The 24918-nt window shown below is 25.4% G+C and overlaps 7 protein-coding genes across 10 annotated transcripts in view; 5 read left to right on the plus strand and 2 right to left on the minus strand.

Annotated features, from left to right (window-relative positions):
* Positions 1-24918, minus strand: part of LOC122509670 (putative sodium-dependent multivitamin transporter) — an 82644-nt gene that overhangs the window by 26273 nt on the left and 31453 nt on the right. The gene's annotated exons all lie outside the window — the stretch shown is intronic.
* LOC122509668 lies at positions 901-10136 on the minus strand. Of its 3 annotated transcripts, XM_043623880.1 has the most exons (5): positions 10002-10136; positions 6008-8920; positions 4073-5287; positions 3934-3994; positions 902-3525 (listed from the first exon to the last, which is right to left on the minus strand). In XM_043623880.1, the coding sequence occupies exons 3-5, from the start codon at positions 5285-5287 to the stop codon at positions 3227-3229; spliced, it is 1575 nt and encodes a 524-aa protein (XP_043479815.1). In that variant the 5' UTR covers positions 6008-8920; positions 10002-10136; the 3' UTR covers positions 902-3226. The 3 variants fall into 3 exon arrangements, with proteins under 3 accessions (XP_043479816.1, XP_043479815.1, XP_043479813.1); XM_043623881.1 differs by lacking the exon at positions 6008-8920 and having other exon boundaries at positions 901-3525; positions 10002-10123; XM_043623878.1 differs by lacking the exons at positions 902-3525; positions 3934-3994; positions 4073-5287 and having other exon boundaries at positions 6014-8920.
* On the plus strand, positions 10694-13361 carry LOC122509681 (speckle-type POZ protein-like). The gene is made up of 2 exons (XM_043623904.1): positions 10694-10756; positions 11980-13361. Exon 2 carries the CDS (start codon positions 11995-11997, stop codon positions 13081-13083), a length of 1089 nt encoding a protein of 362 aa, XP_043479839.1. The 5' UTR covers positions 10694-10756; positions 11980-11994; the 3' UTR covers positions 13084-13361.
* LOC122509679 (speckle-type POZ protein-like) lies at positions 14748-16479 on the plus strand. Its single transcript, XM_043623900.1, has 2 exons — positions 14748-15057; positions 15301-16479. The coding sequence occupies exon 2, from the start codon at positions 15307-15309 to the stop codon at positions 16408-16410; it is 1104 nt and encodes a 367-aa protein (XP_043479835.1). The 5' UTR covers positions 14748-15057; positions 15301-15306; the 3' UTR covers positions 16411-16479.
* Positions 17253-19114, plus strand: LOC122509626 (speckle-type POZ protein-like). The gene is made up of 2 exons (XM_043623821.1): positions 17253-17501; positions 17996-19114. Exon 2 carries the CDS (start codon positions 18002-18004, stop codon positions 19112-19114), a length of 1113 nt encoding a protein of 370 aa, XP_043479756.1. The 5' UTR covers positions 17253-17501; positions 17996-18001.
* LOC122509677 (speckle-type POZ protein-like) lies at positions 19836-21706 on the plus strand. The gene is made up of 2 exons (XM_043623898.1): positions 19836-20017; positions 20241-21706. Exon 2 carries the CDS (start codon positions 20247-20249, stop codon positions 21366-21368), a length of 1122 nt encoding a protein of 373 aa, XP_043479833.1. The 5' UTR covers positions 19836-20017; positions 20241-20246; the 3' UTR covers positions 21369-21706.
* On the plus strand, positions 22893-24641 carry LOC122509682 (speckle-type POZ protein-like). Its single transcript, XM_043623906.1, has 2 exons — positions 22893-23177; positions 23415-24641. The coding sequence occupies exon 2, from the start codon at positions 23421-23423 to the stop codon at positions 24492-24494; it is 1074 nt and encodes a 357-aa protein (XP_043479841.1). The 5' UTR covers positions 22893-23177; positions 23415-23420; the 3' UTR covers positions 24495-24641.

Raw genomic sequence — 24918 nt, forward strand, 5'->3', positions numbered from 1 at the left:
CGATAAAAATGACTTTTAAAAATTGTGCAAAAAAAAATTACATTACAATTTAAGCTAAACTATTCAAATAAAAAGTTTTTTTATGTGATGCAAATTCCCTATTTATTTTTTTTATCATGAAAATAAATTCTGATGCTTTAAAACACAAAATAAATCATTTTTGTTGGTTTTTCTTATTTTAATATTTTTAAGCAAAATTATGATTTTGAATCAGATGGAAAATTTTCTCTTAAAATCGAGGCAATATAACAGTGACTTTTTTATGAAATAAGAAAAAAAATATGTTTCGTAAATAATCATTTGAAGAATTTGTTTCTATAAAATGTATTAAAATTTGCTTCTCTCCCTAGAATATAAATTTTATTTCAGGCACACTGCAAGTAATATTTACAGAAAAACCAATTTTACGATGAAGGTAAAATTTTCTAAAAAAAAGTAATTTAAATTAATTTTTTTATTTGTAAAACTTTTGCACAAAACGTTAATGAAATTTTTTATTATTTATTTAAATTTTTTCAATAAAAAATTTAAAAAAAAATAAAAATTTTTCAATTTTATTAAAATTTAGAATTTGAAAAAAGATACAAAATGTTTTACAATTTTCATTTATTTATTGAATTTTGTTCGTTTATTTTTTACCAAAAAGAGTAAATTTAACTTTTCGGCTAAGTGACTAAAATTTAGATAATAAATATTTTTTCAAAAAATTTAAATTCTGATATTATTTTTAATATAAAATTGTTGTTTACATTTACAATAAAATAAAAATAATAAAATGTACCTATAAAAGTGTGGATTAAAAAATATCAAGAAAAAAAACTAATTTTTTTTCAAATTCTTTCCTTAGGTCCATAGTTATTGGTACACTGTAAGAAATCCTTATTGAAATTTCAATCGTACCACGATTGACATAAAATTACAACGGACCGTCGTATGAAATTTGCTTCAAATATGTAAAATTCCAATTCTTTATGAATTCTCCACACAGAGTTGTTGAAAATTAATTTGCAACTGTAATTGTCAAAAATTCATTGAAATTTACTGAAAGTGTGTAAAAAATGTATTGAATAATAGCGCATGCGCATAATGCTAAGCATTTTTGGCATATATCAAGCGGGAAATTTAAAGTTTCAAAAAAATAATTTTTTTAAATATTCAATAAACAAGGTTTTCTTTTATTTTCTATTTTATTAATTAATTAATTAATTGAAAATTTACATGAACGTAATCTGGAAATTATAATTTAACAGTACTTATTAATAAACGTAGTTGAACATATTGTATCACTTTTTCTGAAAATGTTAATGATCATCAAGTTGAAGTCCACAACGTTGATGAACGAAAAAAATTGTTCACTAAGTAAATTGCACAAAAATATTTACAATAATAATTATAATTTTACAATTAAATTTCAATTAAAAATAATATTTCAATGTATTAAATAAATTTTGTTCGTTAATCAACGTTGTGAACTTTAACTTCGTAATGTAGAGACTTATGTAGAAACGAGAAGTATGATACATCAGACATTTAAAATTTAGATTCCTTAATTTTTTTAAACAAATATCAGACTTTTTTCAAAACGCAGACTCTACAATAAAACGCTACAATAAAGCAATTTAAACGTCTGTTGACAATTTCTTTTGGAAATAATGCTTTTCGAATAAATTTTATTTTTAGATTTTAAAGATAGTTATTTGCTTAAAATTTAAATTAATTATTTACCTACTTTTTACAATTCAACAGCTTTAGAAATTAAATTTCAATCAGTAGATAACTTTTTTAAATTTCATTTGAGACTATCTGTAAATTATAATTTAACAGTACTTATTAATAAACGTAGTTGAACATATTGTATCACTTTTTCTGAAAATGTTAATGATCATCAAGTTAAAGTCCACAACGTTGATGAACGAAAAAAATTGTTCACTAAGTAAATTGCACAAAAATATTTACAATAATAATTATAATTTTACAATTAAATTTCAATTAAAAATAATATTTCAATGTATTAAATAAATTTTGTTCGTTAATCAACGTTGTGAACTTTAACTTCGTAATGTAGAGACTTATGTAGAAACGAGAAGTATGATACATCAGACATTTAAAATTTAGATTCCTTAATTTTTTTAAACAAATATCAGACTTTTTTCAAAACGCAGACTCTACAATAAAACGCTACAATAAAGCAATTTAAACGTCTGTTGACAATTTCTTTTGGATATAATGCTTTTCGAATAAATTTTATTTTTAGATTTTAAAGATAGTTATTTGCTTAAAATTTAAATTAATTATTTACCTACTTTTTACAATTCAACAGCTTTAGAAATTAAATTTCAATCAGTAGATAACTTTTTTAAATTTCATTTGAGACTATCTGTAAATTATAATTTAACAGTACTTATTAATAAACGTAGTTGAACATATTGTATCACTTTTTCTGAAAATGTTAATGATCATCAAGTTAAAGTCCACAACGTTGATGAACGAAAAAAATTGTTCACTAAGTAAATTGCACAAAAATATTTACAATAATAATTATAATTTTACAATTAAATTTCAATTAAAAATAATATTTCAATGTATTAAATAAATTTTGTTCGTTAATCAACGTTGTGAACTTTAACTTCGTAATGTAGAGACTTATGTAGAAACGAGAAGTATGATACATCAGACATTTAAAATTTAGATTCCTTAATTTTTTTAAACAAATATCAGACTTTTTTCAAAACGCAGACTCTACAATAAAACGCTACAATAAAGCAATTTAAACGTCTGTTGACAATTTCTTTTGGATATAATGCTTTTCGAATAAATTATATTTTTAGATTTTAAAGATAGTTATTAGCTTAAATTTTAAATTAATTATTTACTGACTTTTTACAATTTAACAGCTTTAGAAATTAAATTTCAATCAGTAGATAATTTTTTATAATTTCATTTGAGACTATCTGGAAATTATAATTTAACAGTACTTATTAGTAAACGTAGTTGAACATATTGTTTGTAAATACTTTTTCTGAAAATGTAAATGAACAGTTTCATGCAGAGAAGAGAAGTATGATACATCAATCATTTAAAATTTAGATTAACAAATTTTTTTAAAACAATATTCAATCTTTTTTTTAAAAAGTAAATTATGCAATGAAAATTATAAACTTTTATAAACATACAACACTTTTATCACAGTAGAATGATTGTAGACAACACTTATATCATAGTAGAATTATTGGAAAATGTATACTTTATTCTTCAGGGTCGATGCAGAATTTTTTAACTTATTGTAAAAAGTGTTGACTTTTGAAAGGACAGCAACTCTATTCGTAGATTTGCTTCCAGATTCCGGATTTAAGTTCAAGCAATACCGTTGAAGAAATTCTAGAGTGCAAGCGGCGCCGGAAGGGTACGTTCTGTTCCAAACGAAGAAAGTGGCATAGAGCCACATTACAGCTTCTTCAAAATCGAGAGTAAAATCTACATGTAGATTATCGTACATCAATTGATAGATAAGAATATTGTCATTTTCTGTAAAAAAATTTAGAATAGAAATATTTTTTAAATATTCAGGACAAAAAATTTTTTAATACGCTGCTCAAAAAAGAAAAACTTAGAATCGGGTTTACGTAACGAAATTAACGTTTTTCCTTGATTTCTAGATAGATAACAAGTTTTCGCTTCGAATAGTGAAATTTTTTATTCAAATATAGTTTATTTCATTTACTTTAAAATCATATTAGTCAAGTAAATATTTATTTGATAGTAGACAAGTATCTTACAATTTCCATATTTCGAAAAAAAAAATTTATACGAAGGGAACGAAATAAAAAATATTAATATTTGATTATTGGTGTATTACTATTGAAAATAAAAGCAATCTTTAGTTTAAACTGAATAAAATTGAATATAGGTCGAATATTTGATACTTTTACTAACCTACAATGACTATAAAGGGTCCACTCGATGCGGTTGCAACATTTTTCCAGTCTTCTCCGGGCTAAATAAGTAAAAGTCAAACAATTAGAATTTAATTTGAAATATATCAGTAATATGTACAGAAAAATTTGATACTTACAGGACAAACTGAAATCAAAGTTTGTACACTTTCTTTGAAATAGTAAAAAATTATTTTAATAATTTCAAAACTATCATCTGCTGTTTCTGCTTGCGTTAAATTGAAAGCTTTTCCATATGCGAAAATTGTAGCTTTGTCATTAATAAATCCATTTTTAAGCTGTTCAATTGAATGACCCATTTGAAGCGCGTAATGATGGAAAAGATACTCGTGTATAGACAAAATTGGCCAATTGTTTGCTAATGATTCTATATCTGGCAATTTTTCAAAATCATTAAAAAAGTCACGTTGAGCTTTAAATGTTTTGGTAATATTCTCTAAATTTTCTGCGTGTTCATCAGGAGAAATTTCTGTCCTATTGAATGTAGAATATGATTCATGTAACATTGTTTTTCTTTCGGAAATCGTTCCCTCAGTTTCTCCTTCAGGGTGCTCATTCAACTCCCAATTAGTGGCTCCTAATTTGGCTTGACTAAGAAATTTTAAGGCTTTTGAATTTCTCCTCGGTCTTGTGGTGTTGCTTCTCTTTGAAATACTTATTAAGTAGTTATGATGATTTAGAAGGCTGCTGTAGACACTAGTAAAACCATTTCCAAATTTTATATTATTTTTTCTGTCTTCGAAACTCTCAGGATATTTTGCAACAATTTCTTTTGCAACAGTACGAAATACTGCACATGGAATAAATTTATTAATATTATGCATTTGAAGAATGACTTTATGTATAACTTCTTTCTTAATTTCATTTTGTGATTGTCCTTGTTCCAATTTTTCTATGTAATTTCGATCTAAATTTGTCCAATCATATTGGTAATTATGCCAAATATTTATGTTTCTGAGTAATAGTGGATTCGGATCAACCCTTGGTACATGATCATGTGGAAGAAACTGCTGATTTGGTTCATCATTGCCTGGCAACCTTTCTGTTTCCTGAACTGGTCCTGGTATTCCATTTTCATTCATAGAAGAAGAAGCACTTGCTGAATTAACTTCTGTCCAATTTTCATTCTCTTTTAATAAGATAAAAACTTCTTTTTGAAAATGTTCTAAAATTTCATCGCTGTCAATCAGTGTTCCATCCGTTTCAAGACAAAGACTTTCTCCATCAAAGCCCAATTTCAAATTTGCGCATGCAATAAAGTTCTCCAATGTTGGTTGGCAAATTACGCAAACCCGTTTTTTTCGATCGGCCGACCACACTTTGAAGACTGGCATCTGTAAAGAAAAGAGTAGTTAGTAATCATTAAACATTAACTTACAATAAAAATGAAATTTACCATTTAATGTCACTAAAGTTTTAAACGTTTAAATGAACAAAATGTAAATCAAACATTTAATTAGTTAACATTGTATATTTTTGTAGACTTTTCGATAATTTTTAAAAAACTGCTAAACTGTTACCAACATTATTTGTAGTTGGTAATATTCTTTTTAAAGTTATCGAAAACTTTACTAAAAAATATACAATATGGAATATTTGTAGACATTAAGTATAGAAATTCTTTACGGAACTCCGTACGGAAATTTTTTACAAAGAAGAAATAAATAAATTAGAAAAAGAAGCGCCACTCATCGGCTTCCCTCTTACATCGCTTCCCTGCCGCGTCACCGAAAAAAAATAGAGACGGCACTCGATCGAATTTCCCTCGATGGAGGTTTCAGTGTATGTGAAACAATTGTCAAGTAACTGGCATTTTTTTAATTAGTTGAAAAAAATTATATTTTAAGCTTAAAATTATTTTCTTTGTATTTCAATTATTATGTATAATTTTTGTTATCTCTTTTTAACTCTGTGAAAAATAATTTTTTTTTAAATGAACCTAATGAAACCTAAATTAATATTTATGTTGATAAATTGCAGTTTTGTAAGGCAAAGACAAATGTAGATAGGAATAAAGGAAATTGGTAATTAAATTTGAAAAGAATTATACTTACATATTATTGTCCTTCATAAGTCGGGATCGAAAGGTGAATATTTCGGTAAATAATACAATGACGAGGAGAGAACAATTTCTCCGATTGGATCAGGGGATAATAATGAGGAGAATGGAAAAATTTTTAACGGGTCTTGTGATGTTTCGTCGCAGGAAAGTGTCTCGTTATAAGAAAGTGTCTCATAAACACCTAATTTAGTGTTTGGAATAATTTCTTTTATACGTCCAATGAAATAAATATTTGAATTATCACTGTTGATTACAATAATTTCAATTCTGCATATAACGAAGTTTCCAAAAGTACTTTTCCCTACACAGACTGACATATTTCGCAAATACTTAATACCACGATAATCCACTTCAGAAGAGAATTTTAGTCCTTCAATCGAATCTTTAGAAAAAGTGTTTTGAATTAAAACATTAATATTTACATAATGATTTTCTGCTACATAAGGTGAACAATTATAAGAGATGACTGCATTAGAGAAATCGTTGTTTAAACCTTGCATTTTTTGACGTTTAGTAGCCAAAGTTTTAGTAACATTGCGAAAATTGCGACAATGTCTAGCAGAATTTTTAAAAACTTGGTGCACACTCTCTAATCTTAGTGTTTGTACATGTTTAAGTGGTCCAAATTCTAAAGTTAAATCCGGATAATGTGAAACAATATGATGTTTCGGTTGTAATTTTATTCTTGGGAAACAAGCTAATCTGAGGCTTAAATAGTCTTCAATTTTGGAATTAATTAAAGTGATTTGCCCGGAAGACAAAGCAGGCGCGCAAATTAAAGTGCATACCTCTCTTAAACTTAAAACCATTTGCCACACTTGATCTGCTTCATTTTTTATTTTGTCAAAAATTGCTAAAGGAAGTATTAATATTAGTCGTTTTATCTCGCTAGCTGTGCCACATAACTTTGGGTAATTTTTTTTAATAACAGGAAGAACGGACTTTGTCGAACTATTGTCAGTTGACAACCTAATATTTCGAAGCCTGCAATTTAAAAAATGAATTCGAAACCATTTCTTCTTTAAAAAATATTTAATGATATACATTAAATCTCGCGGTATAATGCCTTCAAAAAGGTCATGTGCAAGGCATGGTGGCAAGCCAGGGCGACAAACATGAAAGTTATTTAGTTTATTTAAACAAGAATTTTTTTTTATTCCTTTAACCATAGAATTTGTTTTAATGGCTTCACTAGCACATTTGTCATAATTATCAGGAGTTCTAAACGGAATATTGGACCATTGGTTCTTTGAAAATTGACTTCTATCTATTTCGCAAAAACGGCAAAAATAATTGGATTTACTGAAATTTTCAGTAAATTCTCCAAGGCCATTACTACCCAAGTTGTCACCGTAGACAAAAGCAATGGTTCCCTTAAATAACATTTCCTGGTCCCCTACTAACATTTTAACCCCAACAGTTTCTAACATTTTTAAATCCTCTATTAGCTGTTTAAAAAATATATCCCAACCAAATCGTTTGAGATCTTTTTCAAGACACAATAATACGAGACGGACATTATTTGTTTTAGATCTCAAATAAGGTGGTAAATTGCCTAGTATCATATAAACTCCTACTACTTTATTTTTACCTCTTGAAGACCCTATCGGGTTACAAATTTCGAAAGCATCCTGATATAATAAAATTTTCAAATTGTTTACATTATGCATGAAAAAATCATTATTCTTCGTAGCATTGCCGTCAGTAAAATCAAAAAAGCCTTCTTGTTCATTTAACTGAGGGTGTAAAACATGATTGAGAACATCCTTATTTTCCAATAACAATTTTATTGTTGACAAAATTGGGACGTATTGATAATAACATTCTTTTTCGTTTTCGGAAACTGGAAAAGACAACTGCACGGGTTCAACGTATTTAAAATTTTTGTCATAATATTTATTTCTACAAAAAGTTGTTCTTAATAAGCCAGTTGTAGTACTGTGGGCTTCGAAAATAGGCGAAAAACTATTGTTGAAAATGTTTGCAACTTTTTCTTTGTCATTATCAGATAAGTCACTATTAAAATTAGAATTCAAAAAATTGTTTGAAGATCTTTCAATTTCAGAAAATATGCCTTCAATGAGTGGTTGTAATACAGCTTCTGTTGCATTATGATTTACAGACAAATCTAAATAAAGCTGAGCAAACCTATTTACACTAGCAGAATTATTAGAATCAAAGTCAATATTATTTTGTGAATACGTAGGGTAGTTATCATTTTTAAGCTGAGGTGGATTATTTAGTACAATATTACTGTCATTTTCATTCGGTGATTGTAAAATTGAATTTTCTAATGCAATATTACTTTCTGTGTTACAAAGATTGCTATTTAAATTTGTCACAATTAAATCATCACAATTACGATGAATTCTGCTAATGTGAATGCGTAAAGAGTTAGAGGACAAAAATTTTTTGTTTGCAATAGGACAATTTGGAATTGAGCAGAATACACCTGTATTGGATTTTTTAAAATGTGCATACAAATGATTTTTTAGTATTTTCAAATCATTGCATTGAAAATTACACATTCTTTGTTTGCAAGAATACTGAACATTTTGACTTATATACCTATGATTTCTAAAAATGTGTACATTAAAAGAACCATAGGTATTGAACTTTTTTGTACATCCCGAATAAGCACACAAAATTTCCAAATTAGCATCGAAGGCATGTTTTCTTTGGTGTTTATTATATTCTCTTATATATTTAAAACTTAAATCACAAGAATGACATGAAAACATCGTAAAAAATTTTAGTTGACGAAGCCAATACTATATCAGTCCAAGTTATTAAACGTACGTGTTTGTTATAAAAAATATAAAGAATTCTAATAAAGGCAGGAATGGAATTTGTTCTCTGTCATTTATGTACAATACATAATTAGCATACTGTATTGCGACACGATCTGAAAAATTTAAAAAATTTGTTGTATGACAATAGGTATAAGAATAAGTTTATTTAATTTTATTCAACATACACTCACTCCGGGGAAAAATTAATATCACTTAATGAAACTATTAACAAAATTTTGAATTTAAATATTTTATTTACATGAAAAATAGATTTTACTAATTTTTTTACTTCACTGTAAAATGAACCATTCATAGTTTTATAACTAATTAACTTTTTCAAAAAATAATTTTCAAAAAATTAAAACACTGGTTGGTATAGAAACTAAAATAATTATCAAATTGTATACTAAAAAAAAATAAACATGTGAAAGAATTTTAAGTTTTCAGGAAATTATCAAACTATACAAGACATTTGCAAAAATAACACAAAAAATTTGAGAATTACACTTTCCATAGAAATTAAGTACAGGCTGCGTATTTACTTTCAGAAGCAAATATAGCTTTAGTCGATTAATTAAAGATAAAAGTCGTTTATTTTAGTATAAAAATGTAAAAAATTTCATTTTATATTTCCCTGGCCTTTTACTAATTTCTAAATAACATTATTTGAAATTTTATCAATTTTGTTAAATAAATACTAAAATATCTAAAATTTATTTTCCTCCAGGAATTAAAAATTTTTTAATTTCAATTTATTCTTTTTCAATTTTATTAATTCTAAAAACTATTACTATTATATATTATTATTACTATTTCTATAACTCAACCGCTATAACTCTTCCAATTATTTCAATGGAAAGTCTAAAAAAGTGGATTGAAAATGGATCAAAAATTTGTTTTCTTTTATTAAATATTGTAATGTAATTTCTCAAAAATAATTTTCGTACAATTAGAAAAACAGATAAATTTTGTGTAGAATGTTAATTGTATTATAAAATTTCTTGATTTTAAATTAATTATATTTCACAATTTTCGAATATTTAATACATAACCTTAAAATTTCTTAAACTCGAGTTGAACGCGTTGTACAAATTTTCAGGTTTATTGGAAAACAAATTCTTTTTAAGCGTAAAAAAAGTATTCTTAATAATTATATGGAATCCATAATAAAATATGATTTAAATTAAGACTTACCTTTACATCAGGGCTTTTCACTGAACGGAAAAAATTTAACTTTTGGTCCTCACGCGTTGAAGTCCACCGGAAAAAGAACGAGAATTAGCAAAATTCGAGAACATTCGAAGAAGTTTCTAAATTTTCATATTTTATCTGACTTTTACACATTTCGTGTAAAATTTTTTACAAACTTGTTGAATTTTCAACAACCTCGATAAATTTACACATATTACTATATTACACTTTTGTTGAAATTTCATACGACGGTCCGTTGTAATTTTATGTCAATCGTAGTACGACTGAAATTTCAATAAATTCTTGAAAGTTACATGGACTGACCATTTAAATTTCATTAATTCTGTTATATTCATACGACGTTCCTATTAAAGTTTTACACATTTCATGGAATATTCAATATCGATTTCTTACAGTGTATACGTGTATGAGTTGTTTATATGTTATGCCTACAGCAGTTGATAAAATTCAAGTGAAGTGAAAACATTCTGAAAGCCTATCGCTTATAGACGTTCGAATGCTTGGCCTGAGCAGCCTGAGCTTAGTCCTCAAGGAACAATTATTCTCTTAATTGATCAAGACTTTTTCTTCATGGATAAAAAATATTTTCTTGATTTTTAACGAGTCGTGTATGCTTCAAATACTAATATATAAATATAATAGTAAAACTGTTAAAAAAAGTATCTAAAAAATTGAAATTTTTAAAAACGCAGTGAAAATAATTTGAAATTTCTGAAAAATCCACATCAACACAGCAGGTAATAATTTTATTAAATATTTTGTTATTTTTTAAGAAAATTTTTTTTTCAATTTTGCATTTTTTTATTTGTAATCTTCGTGAGTAAAATTTTAGTTATATAATTGTTAAATTTAAAGATAAATGATTATAAATATAAGAAAACATTTCGAATTTTCATTCAATGTATATTTTTTTAAATTAAAATCGATGTTTGCTTATAATATTTATCTCTTTTTTTTGGGTAAAAATGTTAATCTAAACTTTACTATTTATAATTTTTTCCAATTTTCATTTAAACCTTATTATTTTTAATTATACGATCTGAATTTTCAATTCTTCTAATTTATATATAATATTTAATCAAATAAATTATTTCTAAAATGTCAATAGATTTATATTTTAGTTAATCCAATTTTGAATAAATTTTATTATAATTGTATATAAATTTCAACCAGTGTTCAAGTTATTTAATTTCAATTTTTCATTTTTAATCATCACCAATTTTTCAAAAATTAACCTACTTTCTAAGTGTTTGAACATTAAAATTTCATTAAAAATATAATTTTTAGGAATAATTTTTATAAATCAGTCTTTAAAAAATTTTTAAGAAAAAGAAACAATTTTAATTAATTATTTAATTGAGTACTTTAATCTAGAATTATATATAAATTATTTTTTAAATAGGATGACAAAAGTTTTTAGTTATTTTGATATAACCTGCGAAAGTAAATTTTAACTAATAATTAGTTAGTATATTAAGTATTTCTTTAGTAAAATATTATGTTCTATTTAAATCAGTGACTGTATTTTCACTATCAAATTTTATACTCATTTAAATTTAGAGAGGCGAAGAAATATTTAGAACTAAAAATTAAGTGAAGTACAAATTGTAGTAAAAAGTAATTGTGCACCATAAAAATCCATTTTCGTATAAACTGAAAATAAACATTGACATTTTTGTTAAATTTGAATTTAGTTTAATAAATGTAGCTATAAGATAATATTTCGCTAAAAATAACTATAAAAATAAATATTTTGCTAAAAATAACTTCTTGAACCAACAAGGTTTACAGGATAGGTCCAAAATTTTGATTCGGGTAGCGGTTACTTTTTGAAAAAGTGCATAAGAAGATAAATTGTTCCTGTTTTTTATGTCGAATTAGGAAAATAATATTTTTTTTACATTTTTATAGTTTATAAACTTTCTTTGTAACATTACTGAATCATCACATAATCTTTCAGGTGACCCAGCTAACAATGGATCCACCTATGGAATGTACTCAATTATCTTACGAAATTCGAAATAATCAAACTTATTCCTCAAAATTAAAGCTTGTTAATAATTCATTTTACTGGAAAATAGAAAATTTCAAGTTTATCTGTAAATATATGAAGGTAATTAGATCTCCGACTTTTGTATCGCAGCATTCAAAAGATGAATATTCTATTGAAATTCAACCAACAGAATTAAAAGAAGACAACGAAGATCTATTAAGTATTCGTTTCATTTGTGCAGCTGACATTACAAAATTTATAAATTTCAACATAAGTATAGGAGCTGACGAGATTAATTCCTATAAATATTTTTACACCTTTAAAAAAGTACAAAAAGATCAAAATTTTTGGATAGTAAGTGGATCAGCTTTATACAAAGCATTCAAGCAAAATTTACCGTCAAGGGTTGTAATCACATGTGAGTTTAGTGTCATTGTTGGTGATACAAATACAATAAAGAAGCCACTAACTGACTTTCTGAAATGTAATGAACTAATAGCAAATATTAAAAGTTTGCTTCATGATGAAGATCTTAAAGATGTTGTCTTCAAAATAGAGGATGAAGAATTCACGGCTCACAAAATTATTCTCGCCAGTCGAAGTCCTGTGTTTGCTGCAATGTTCAAGAACAAAATGAATGAGGAACTAACATCTATTGTCGAAATAGATGACATAAGATCATCAATCTTTCAGCAAATGCTAAATTTTATTTATACGGATCAAGTGGAAGATTTAGAAGAATCAGCATTCGAATTAATAGACGTTGCGGAGAAATATCAACTAGAGAATCTTAAGTCTATGTGCATCAACAGTCTAAATGACAATCTGTCTGTAGACTCAGTTATTAAGACTCTGGAGATTGCCGAATTGTATTCAGTTGAACTGTTAAGAAATGAATGCCTCAAATTTATGTACGAGAGAAAGTTTGATATCTGTGAGACAAACGATTTTCAAGAATTGATAAAACTGCGCCCAAATTTATGGATAGATATTTTAAAAATGGAGAAACAGGAACATGCTATAGAAGGGATAATAGATTCGTTTAATAATTGGGGTTACACATTAAAATGAATCTATTTTGGAACACTTTCTTAATTATGCATTTTTTTTATTGAAACAGTATAATAAATGAAAAAATAAGCGTTACATTCGAAAAAGGGACATAAAAAGTAAAGAATATTTTTATCACAAACATAACCTATTTTTTTTTTTTTTTTTGTTAAATTTATTTTCTAATAAACTTTCTTTATAATTACTCTTATCTTTTTAAAAAAAAATTGTACTCTAAAAATTACAAATCTAAATTTTTTTACTTCTGGTTCTCTTTCTTCTAACAAAAGTGAAATGATATGAATGTTAAACAATCAATAATAATAGTTTATTATAAAAAAAATATTTTATTTTTATAAATTATCAATGTAACAATACATTGTTATTTCTTATTTACTTAATAAAATTTATTTCTAAAACATTTACTTAATTTTCAAAAAGTATAGCCTATCAAAAATAAATAAAATCATAAATTTATAATTAATTCTATTATTTCAAATTTAATTGATAAATAATTTTTGTAACTTGTATTATTGAATTAAAAAAGTATTTTACAAATGAAACTAATTTTTCCTTTAATTCTATTAAAAATTAAAATATTTATTTTTTTCTAAAATTGAAAAATTTTAAAATCCATCCCAAGATTCGTAATTTTTGTAAAAAATATGTTTTTGTATCAACAAAAAAAAAAAAAATTACCGAATGAAAAAATTAATTTTTACAATTTTTGAAGCATTTAAAAAAAATTGTTTTTAGGTTGAAAATGCTAAAAAATATCATTGTTACACAATTCATTTATATGGAAATACCATGGAAATTCACTTGTTTATTTTTCTAATTAATTTCGAATCATAATTTTTTTTATATTTTATGTTTTTTCAAAGTATAATTAATATTTTTTATTATTTATAAAAAATATGATTTGAAATTAGTTAGAAAAATAAACAAGTGAATCTCCACATAAAAAAATTGATTAACAATGGTAGGTACTTTTCAGCATTGTGAACCGAAAAACAATATTTTTTTTCCAAAAAATGCTTCAAAAATTGTAAAAATCAATTTTTTCATTCGTTAATTATTTGTAGATACAAAAACATATTTTCTACAGAAACTACGGTTGGATTTTCAAATTTTTATCAATTTTTAAGAAAAGTAAAAATCCAAAAATGGTCAGAATATTTTTTGATCGACTTTATTTTATGACCATTGATTTCCTCTCAAAAAATTACTATAAAAATAATTTTATGGGTCCAATTGACCCAGTGTGTCAACGGCGTTGCAACGGTAAGTTAAAATTGCAGATTCTTATACATATTAAATTAAAAAAAAAATACTTGAAAGAATTTAGTTGTACTGAGAATTATAATTTTTGCCAATAAGTATAAAAACTTGACCAAATTTTTAACTAAATTAAAAAATAGTTCAATTCAAACTATACAGATAAATTTTATTGTAGAAATATTTTACGTCATTATTGATAAGATATTAAGAATTTAAAATTGTTTTTAATTTTCTAAAATGAAAAATAATTGATATTGATATATTCGCAAAATAATGTATATTTATATTATATTACTGTTTTAAAATATTTTTTATATTTAAAATTTTAAACAGATAGCTTGAAATAGAAAATAGAGATATATACTTATGTCCTTTTCTATCTCATAGGCTTAGGTTGTGTTTATATACATAAAAAACCAATAAAAATTCTTTATTAGAATGATTTCCATTGAATCCTAATTTTCTATTGGTAATTGTTCTTTGGCCTTACGTCGTGTGTCGTAATTTTTACATGAGAAAGAAAAGGATAGAAATATTGTTTGTCTCTTTCATGCATCTCGTTCTCGAGCGACTTTCGTGCAGCTATTGTGAATTAGCCTTTACACCGTTATAACCAAACCGAAAAAAGTTCTAAAAATATCTCTCGTTTTGCAAATATACAATACGCGATTGCAGGCATTTGTCCTTTAAACTAATTATATTACATTAAATTCAGTAAGTATATTATTTGTATCAAGTAATTATTATTCTTTATGCATTATTGTACAACCTTTTGTTCATTTTGAAATATTTTAGCACAAGTTTAAACTTAAATTATTCATTTTTTTCCGTTTCATATTCAGTATTATAATACTAATGCGGTATTATACACATTTTGATATTTAATCCCAGTGACATTTATTGTGACATTTCATAAGAAGTAAAGTGTCAATAATTTCTACGTATCTAAATTTTCAGACAAAAATGGCTACTTCTGAGGAATCTGGTAGAGCAAGTAAAGAAGAAAATTATTCTTTTTCTTTGAAATATATTTTTAACTGGACAATCAATGACTTCGAGTTTGCTTGTAAAAACTATAAAGTAATTAGATCTCCAGAATTTTCAACAAAGAATTTTAAAGATGACAAGTGGACAATTACTTTGGAACCTACAGTGTTAAGTTTACACAATGAAGATTTTTTTAAAATTCATTTGATCTTTGACGATACAAAAATCAAAATGAATGATAAATTATTAAATGTTCGAATTTCATTTCAAAGGATAGATAATTCTAGGATTGTTAAATCATTTGACACTAATATTGCAGTTCAAAGTGAAAATTGCTTATCTTGGAAAATAGGAGGAGTAGATTTTTTTCGTAACATTAGAGAAAGTGCACCAATAAACAGGCATGGAATGAGAGATACTATAGTCCCAAATTCAATTGACGTAATCTGCGAGATTAATGTGGTTTTTCCTGATAAGACTATATTTCAAAAACCGCTTATTGATATTGAAAATTGTATTGGACTAATAGAAAGTAATAAAAATTTTCTCGACAATGAAGAATTCAAAGATGTTACGTTTAATGTTGAGGATCAAAAATTTACTGCTCACAAAATTATTCTCGCAAGTCGAAGTCCTGTGTTTGCTGCAATGTTCAAGAACAAAATGACTGAGGGACTAACATCCGTTGTTGAAATTGATGACATAAAACCAGCAATCTTTCAACAAATGCTGAATTTCATCTACACAGATCGAGTGGAGAATCTAGAAGAATCAGCATTCGAATTATTGTACGTTGCGGAGAAATATCAACTGGGAAAACTTAAAATTTTAAGCATCAACAGTCTTAATGACAAACTATCTTCAAAGTCAGTTATTAAGACTCTGGAGGTCGCCGAATTGTATTCAATTGATCTGCTAAAAAATGAATGTCTAAAATTTATCAACGACAGAAGGTGTGACATTATTGAAACAAAGGAGTTTCAGCAATTATTATTAAACCGTCCAAGTTTATCGATAGATATTTTAAAAGTAGACAGAGCAAGACGAAGCGAATGTTGTGAATCTTATGAATTAAGATAAATCGATTACAAAACCTTTTCTTCAAACTCCTTTAAATTGTTTCCAGTAATATTTATAAATATATATAAAACAAATAATAATAATAATAAATCATTTTCATTCATTTTTTCTAATTCAAAATAATTTTTATGTTCAAAAGTCTTTATTACACGTCAGAAAAATTTCATTTGTGATGAAAATGATACTTTATTGCATATTTATTATAAAAAGTATTTGTTGTCTTTATGTATTCAGGAATTGAATGTAATAAATTACGTTTCGCAACCAAACATTAATATTTTATATTTACTTGAAACTAAATTTCACCTTTTTTGTGAACTTAATTCAAATTGATGAGAGAATTCATAAAAAATGTTGTATTTTCGAAAAATGAAATTTTTAAAGTGCTAATTTAAATATCTAATAATACAAATTTTTCATAAATAATGTTATAATTTATTTATTTGTTTATCATGAAAATAAATCCTAATGATTTAAGACACAAAATAAATCGTTTTTGTTGGTTTTTTTGTTGGTAAATAACCATTTGAAGTTTTTAAATTTGTATTTATTTATTGTATTTTGTTCTTTTTTTATCAAAAAGAGTAAATTTAACTTTTCGGTTGAGTGACTGAAATTTGAATGATAGATTAGAAAAAATTAATATTAATTAAAATATACAATTGTTATTTGCATTTTTACACTAAAGTAAAAATAATAAAATGTACCTACAAAAGTATGGATAAAAAAATATAAAGAAAAAAAAACTAATTTTTTTTCAAATCATTTCTAGGCCAGTTATTGGTATATGTCTATAACGGATGTATTGTTTTTGTTATGCCTACAGAAATTGACAAATTCAAGTGAACTTGAATCAATCTAAAAGCCTATTGCTTATTAGACGTGCGAATACTTTGCCTGCGTTTAGTCCTCAATGAAAAATTGTTCACGAGTTTTTCTTGCTTTCTAACGTGTCATGTATGATATTATTGCAAATATTTAAATAGTAGTAAAAATAATTTTTAAAAGTATTTGAAAAATTGCGATATTGTTAGAAAACAGCAGTGAAAATAATTTGGAATTTCTGAAAAATCCACTTTACTACAGCGCAGGTAATGATTTTAATAAATATTTTGTTATTTTTCCAGAAAGTGTTTTTTTAATGTTGAGATATTTTGATATTTAAACTTTGTGAATTAAATTTAGTTATATAATTGTTAAATTTAATAAATAATTATAAATTAAATTATAAAAAACAATTTGAATTTTCATTGAATGTAACATTTTTAATTATAATCGGTGTTCTATAATATGTTTATAAACTAGAATAATTTTTATAATAGGTAATGAATATCTACTTAAGTGTACAAATTTTTGAAAATTTGAGAAATTATTAATACTCTCTAAAGCTGATAAATAGTAAAAAAAATTAAGTTAATAGTAAATAAACGTAATAAGTAGTATTTTTCTTCTAATTAAAATAGTGCCGATTCGATTATTGCAAATTAAAAAAAACTACTAATTTAATAAAAATAATTTTCAATTTTCTTTAATTTTCCTATAGTTATCCTATAATTAAAAATTTTTTATTTACCTCAATTTTCAGACAAATATGGCCACGTCTGATAAACCTGGTGGATACGTTACAGATGAAGATTATTCTTCTACCATTACATATAATTTTAAGTGGACAATTAATAATTTCGAGTTTGTTTGCAAAAACGTAAAAGTAATTAAATCTCGACAATTTTCAACAAAGAATTTTAATGATGGCAAATGGATAATTATGTTGGAACCTACAGAATTAATAGGAAGCAACAACGATGTCTTTAAAATTCATTTGATTTTTGACGATCAAAAATTTTTAAAGAGCAAAAAATTACTAAATCTTGAAATATCATTTAAAAGGAGGGATAATTTAGAAATAGTTAAATCATTTTTCCCTTGCACTGCATATGATAATCGAGGTGAGAATAACATATTGTGGGAAATAAATGCAAAGGATTTACTTTACGCCTTTATCGACAGTGCACCAAGGGACCAATATGGACGAAAGTGTCGTGTAATCCCAATATCTATTGATGTTACATGCGAGATTAATATTCTTGACAATATTCCGTCTATAATAAAAAAATCGCTTATTGATATTGAAAACTGTAATAATGAAATAATAGATAATATTAAAAGTTTGCTCCACAATGAAGAATTCAAAGATGTTACGTTTAATGTTGAGGATAAAAAATTCACCGCTCATAAAAATATACTCGCCATTCGAAGTCCTGTATTCGCTGCAATGTTCAAGAACAAAATGACTGAGGGACTAACATCAGTTGTTGAAATTAATGACATAAAACCAGCAATCTTTCAACAATTGCTGAATTTTATTTATACGGATCGAGTCAAGAATCTAGAAGAATCAGCATTCGAATTAATATACGTAGCGGAAAAATATCAACTGGAGAAACTTAAAAATTTATGCATCAACAGTTTGAATGAAAAATTATCTATAAACACAGTTTCTAAAACTTTGGAGGTTGCCGATTTTTATTCAATTGAGAACCTAAAGAATGAATGTCTAAAATTTGTAAACGATAAAAGATATGAAATTATCGAGACAAAGGAGTTTCAGAAATTATTATTAGATCGTCCAAATTTATCGATTGACATTTTAAAAATAAAAGAAACAAGAAGGAACGAATGTTATGAATATTATGAGTTAAGATAAATATATTATGAAACCCTTGCTTTAAACTCCTTGTAATGAAAATGTTACCCAATTACATATTTCTTATGAAAAGTATTTGCTGTCATTATGTATTTTGAGAATTGTATGAAATTATGTTTCGCAGTACAAACATTAATATTCACTACGATAGAATTAAAAAAAAATTATGAAAATTATACCTACTTTCGCTTAGAAAATCAGAACTAAATTTTCCTTTTCCAGCTTTATTGTTTTGATTGAAATTGAAAATAATTTACGAAAATGATGTGTCTTGTTTGAAAATGAAATTCATTTTCATGCGAACATTAATCGGTATAAAAAATATAACAAAAGTAAAAAAAAAATGAAATTTAAAAGAATTATTGAGAAAATATTGTTAAAATAATAATTGTGTAATTGAATTTGTCTTTTATAAAATAAAAGTCTTCGCATAATTATATAAAATGAATGAGAAAATTCATATCACGACCTTTCCAAGTACATGTTTATTTGCAGCATATTTTTGAAAAGAAAAGAAAAATTAAACTTATTTTATAGTGCTGCAATATTACAACTTTTTCACTAATAAAGTTATAATTTATTTCAGTGAAAATACAAAGAAAAAAATGTAATTTTTTTCCAAATTATTATATACGCGTGTAAAACGGCTGGATCATTTATCTTATACCTGTGAAGTTGATAAAACTGAAGTGAAGTTGAATCATTCTAAAAACTTATCGCTTAAACGTGCGAATACCATAGAGATAATTTGGCCTGAGTTCAGTCAGTCTTCAATGAACAATTGTTCTCTTAATTAGTCAAGACTTTTTCTTCATTTAGAAGAAATCATTTCTTGCTTTTTAACGTGTCGTGTATGAAGTGAAAAAGTAATTTGTTTCTGAAAAATCCACTCTACTACAACAGGTAATAATATTGTATGAAATATTTTATTTTTTCAAAATGTTTTTTAATGTTGCGTATATATTTTCATTCTTAAATTTAAGTTATAGTTGTTTACTTATAATTTGTTTGCAAACTAAAATAATTAATATAATAAATATTTATTTATGTGTATATATTGTTTATATGTCTGTAAGCAAGTAAAAAATAAATTTTTCTTTAAATTTCTACTTTTCTAAATTTTCAGACAAATATGGCTACGTCAGAGAGATACAGTAAAGAAGAAAATTATTCTTCTACATTAAATGCCTTTAAATATAATTTTACCTGGACAATCAATGACTTCGAGTTTGTATGTAAAAACGTAAAAGTAATTAGATCTAAAGAATTTTCAACAAACAATTTCTCAGATTGCAAGTGGTTAATTACGATGGAACCTACAGAGTTAATAAGGGACAACAAGGATGTCTTTAAAATTAATTTTCATTACCATGCAGACTTAATGGACGAAAAATTATTAAATGTTCAAATTTCATTTAAAAGGCAAGTTGATTTGCACTCATTCGAGATTTTTAAAACATTTGAAAATGAAAATGGAGAACGAGGTGAAAATATAATTTCTTGGAAAATAAGTGGATCAGATTTGTATGAGGACTGTGTCTACAGTACACCAGAAGAAGATGAACTTTCTATATTACTTGACCGTCTTGAACCTACAGTTCCATATTGTATTAACGTTATATGCAACATTGATGTGGTTTTTCCTGATGAGACTATATTTCAAAAACCGCTTATTGATATTGGAAATTGTATTGGACTAATAGAAAGTAATAAAAATTTTCTCGACAATGAAGAATTCAAAGATGTTACGTTTAATGTTGAGGATCAAAAATTTACTGCTCACAAAATTATTCTCGCAAGTCGAAGTCCTGTGTTTGCTGCAATGTTCAAGAACAAAATGACTGAGGGACTAACATCCGTTGTTGAAATTGATGACACAAAACCAGCAATCTTTCAACAAATGTTAAATTTCATCTACACTGATCGAGTGGAGAATCTAGAAGAATCAGCATTCGAATTATTATACGTTGCGGAAAAATATCAACTGGAGAAACTTAAAATTTTAAGCATCAACAGTCTTAATGATAAACTATCTATTAACACAGTTATTAAGACTCTGGAGGTTGCCGAATTGTATTCAATTGAGAACCTAAAAAATGAATGTCTGAAATTTATCAACGATAATAGGTATGAAATTATCGAGACAAAGGAGTTTCAGAAATTATTATTAGATCGTCCAAATTTATCGATTGACATTTTAAAAATAAATGAAACAAGAGGGAGCGAATGTTGTAAATCTTATGAATTAAGATAAATCTATTGTAAAATAACTTTCCTTAAATTCCTTACAAAAATGTTTACTGTAAAAAGCAAAGAATTGAAAGAAATTGAAAATTTTTAATTCTCATGAATCTCTAAATCTTCATAAATGCATATTAACTTATTTACATATCTTTTTTCTATGTGTAAAATGCGGTAAAATGTCTTGCTTCTTAAGTTCCCTGTCTTCGGAACCCACATCACAAATAATTTAAATTAACTGATTCATTATCATTCTTATGTTATACATTACGAAATTGGATTTAAATTATGCTTAAATATCCACAATAATAAATATAATATAGAAATGTAATAAATCATTTTCATTTATTTCCTTTAATTACTCCAAATAATTCACAGCTTAAAATTTCCGTACAGGATCCTCAATGGATCCCTAACGGATCCTGTGTAGTTCCTGTACAGGATCTGCTAGGAATCTGCAGGAATCCTTGACTTTTCCTGTACAGGATCCGGTCGCGATCATAGTTTATGATAAAAAATTTCTTTTAATTTTTATAAATTATGAATTTACATAGAGTATTATTATTTCTTATATATAATAATAATTAATAAAATCTATTTCTACGGATATATATATATTTATTTTTTAAATCAACAGAATAACTTTCAGACTTCAAAATTCATATAATATTATTAAGTTAAATAATAAAATTTTAAATAAGTTAATTAAGAAGACTTATAATTTTTGTCAATCAATAAACTGAAGCTAATTTTGAATTACATTAAAAAATTGTATATTTGTATGTAAAAAAAGAGTTTTAATTTAATTAATCTTTAATTTTAAAAAAAATTTAATTTAAAATTTAGATAAATTCTGTGTTATAGATAAGAGAAGGACAAAAAACAATACAGAATTAGATAAAAGACAAATACAAATTAGATATTTCGATTTCTCGAATTACATACAGATAATACTTCGAGGAAGCACCTACATAAATATTCATATGACAAAATCACTGAAATTTGAATACTAAATAATTAAAAAAAAAATGTTACCATAAATGTAAATAATTGAAAAACAATTTAAACATATAATTTTTTTCCTTTAGTACAAGTTAATTTTTTTAATTTCATAAAATTAATTAACATATAAGATATACTAAACGAAAGGAATAAATATTTAACTGGAACAGCTAAAAATTTCACTATATTAGCGAAATTTTGTTGTTGATTCTGTTAAGACTCGCATAAGTTATTCTAGATAAACGTTTCGTTGTTCAGGGTAATTTTTTTTTTAACGTGGCACACTTGTATTCTTATAATTGAGGAGCTGAATAATTATTTCTTTTAAAAATTATAATTCATGTAAATTGTTATTTTTTTTATGAAAGATTTCGTAAATTTGTACATTGACACCTGGCCTGTTTGCTCCTTTCTTCCCTTAGATACAAAACAAAATTATTATTTTTTAAAAATTATCTCCTATTTTCCAGTTACGGGGACGTGGACAATCTTATCTATCTCATGCGGGAAGGAAATAAATATTTTAATGATGTTAAAACATTGTAAATACTTATCGCTCGAACGTGCGAATATTTTCTCTAACTTCTGGTTCACAATGGACAGTTTGCTTTTGTATTGCTCACGATTTTTTTTCCATACTATCGCAGTCGAAGTGGTCATGTATTCATATTTTTTGCACATTTCAACTTATGCACTCGCTACGTGATGTGTATATAAGTGCAACTCAAAAAGAAAAGAACTTTTGACACTTTTGGGAAATTTTGTGAATATAATTTGAATTTTTGAAACTTCGCTTCGTTAAAATCAACTAGTTCAACAGGTAAGAATTATATTAATTTATTTATATTTATTCAATTATTAAAAAAATTCAATATTATTATTCTAAAAATGCTATAATGCTTTTAATATTCGATTATTATTTAGAATATCAACTAAAATTTATTTTTAAATAAATTTTTATTATAGAATATAAACTCTAAGAGAATTCCATTATTTAAATACAAAAGTAAATTATAAATAATAGAATGCTTCTGAAAATACATGTGCAATTTTTCAGGTAAAAATGACTTTTGCCGGAGACGATCACAAGGATTCTTTTACTTCAAAATTAAAGTTTTATAACTATGAATTTCAGTGGAGAATTGAAAATTTCGCGTTTCTTTGTAAAACTATGAAAAAAATTACTTCTAAAAAATTTAAATCAAATCACTCAGAAGGTTATTATTTTATTGAATTTGATCTTACAGAATTAACAGAAGGTGATAAAGATCCATTTGTTATTCGCTTCATTTGTGCAGACGACATTAGACAGTTTATAAATTTCAAAATAGAAATATCTAATTGTTTGGAAAAGAGTAAATTAAAATCTCTCCATACTTTTAATAAAACAATAAGACCAGAACAATTGTCTATAAAAGTATCAGAATTGCTAAGTGCTTCAGAAAATAAAGAACTAAACACTATTTTATTGAAATGCGAGTTTACAGTTTTTGTTCCTAATACAAATGCAATGCAAACACCGCTTATTGCTATTGAAAAATGTAATGGATTAATGGAAAGTAATAAAAAATTTCTCGACAATGAAGAATTCAAAGATGTTACATTTAATGTTGAAGATAAAAAATTCACCGCTCACAAAATCATTCTCGCCAGTCGGAGTCCTGTGTTTGCTGCAATGTTCAAGAACAAAATGAAGGAGGAACTAACATCCGTTGCTGAAATTAATGACATAAAACCAGAAATTTTTCAACAAATGTTGAATTTCATCTACACTGATCGAGTGGAGAATCTAGAAGAATCAGCAGTTGAATTAATAGACGTTGCAGAAAAATATCAACTAGAAAATCTTAAGTCTATGTGCATCAATAGTCTAAATGACAATCTGTCTTTAACCACAGTTAGTAAGACTTTGGGGGCTGCCCAATTGTATTCAATTGAACTGCTAAAAAATAAATGCTTTTATTTTATATCTGAGAGAAAGTATGACATTCTTGAGACAAAGGAGTTTCAAGAATTAATAAAAGAACATCCAAAATTATCAATCGATATTTTAAAAATTGAGAAAAAGGTAAACCCTGTGGAAGAAGAAGAAGAAGAAAAAATTTTTTTTAATAATTGGGGTTATAGTTTTAAGTAAATATATTTTGGTACACTTTCTCAATTATGCATCTTGTTTATTGATACAGTATAAAGAGATAAAATAAGACATTCGAAAAAAGAACCTAAGTAGCATAAAATCTATATATGTTATACATTTGTAATAAACTTATCCGTTTCTTTTTAATTTTACACGAAATCTTTATTTTTTACAAAAAATAATTTTCTATCCTAAAAATGAAAAACCTAAAATGTTTGGCTTTTGGGTCACTTTTCTTGTAACAAAATGAAATGATAGGAATGTTTAACAAATAATAATTATAGTTTATGATAAAAAATTTATTTTTATTTTTATAATTTATGAATGTATCCAGAACATTGATAAAAAGTAATAAAATTTATTTCCAAGGATATATTTAATTTTTAAAAACTGCAGTCCAAAATCTTCTTTAAATTCATATGTA

This window comes from Leptopilina heterotoma, unplaced genomic scaffold, assembly GCF_015476425.1.
Source record: "Leptopilina heterotoma isolate Lh14 unplaced genomic scaffold, ASM1547642v1 Lhet_61, whole genome shotgun sequence".
NCBI lineage: Eukaryota > Metazoa > Arthropoda > Insecta > Hymenoptera > Figitidae > Leptopilina > Leptopilina heterotoma.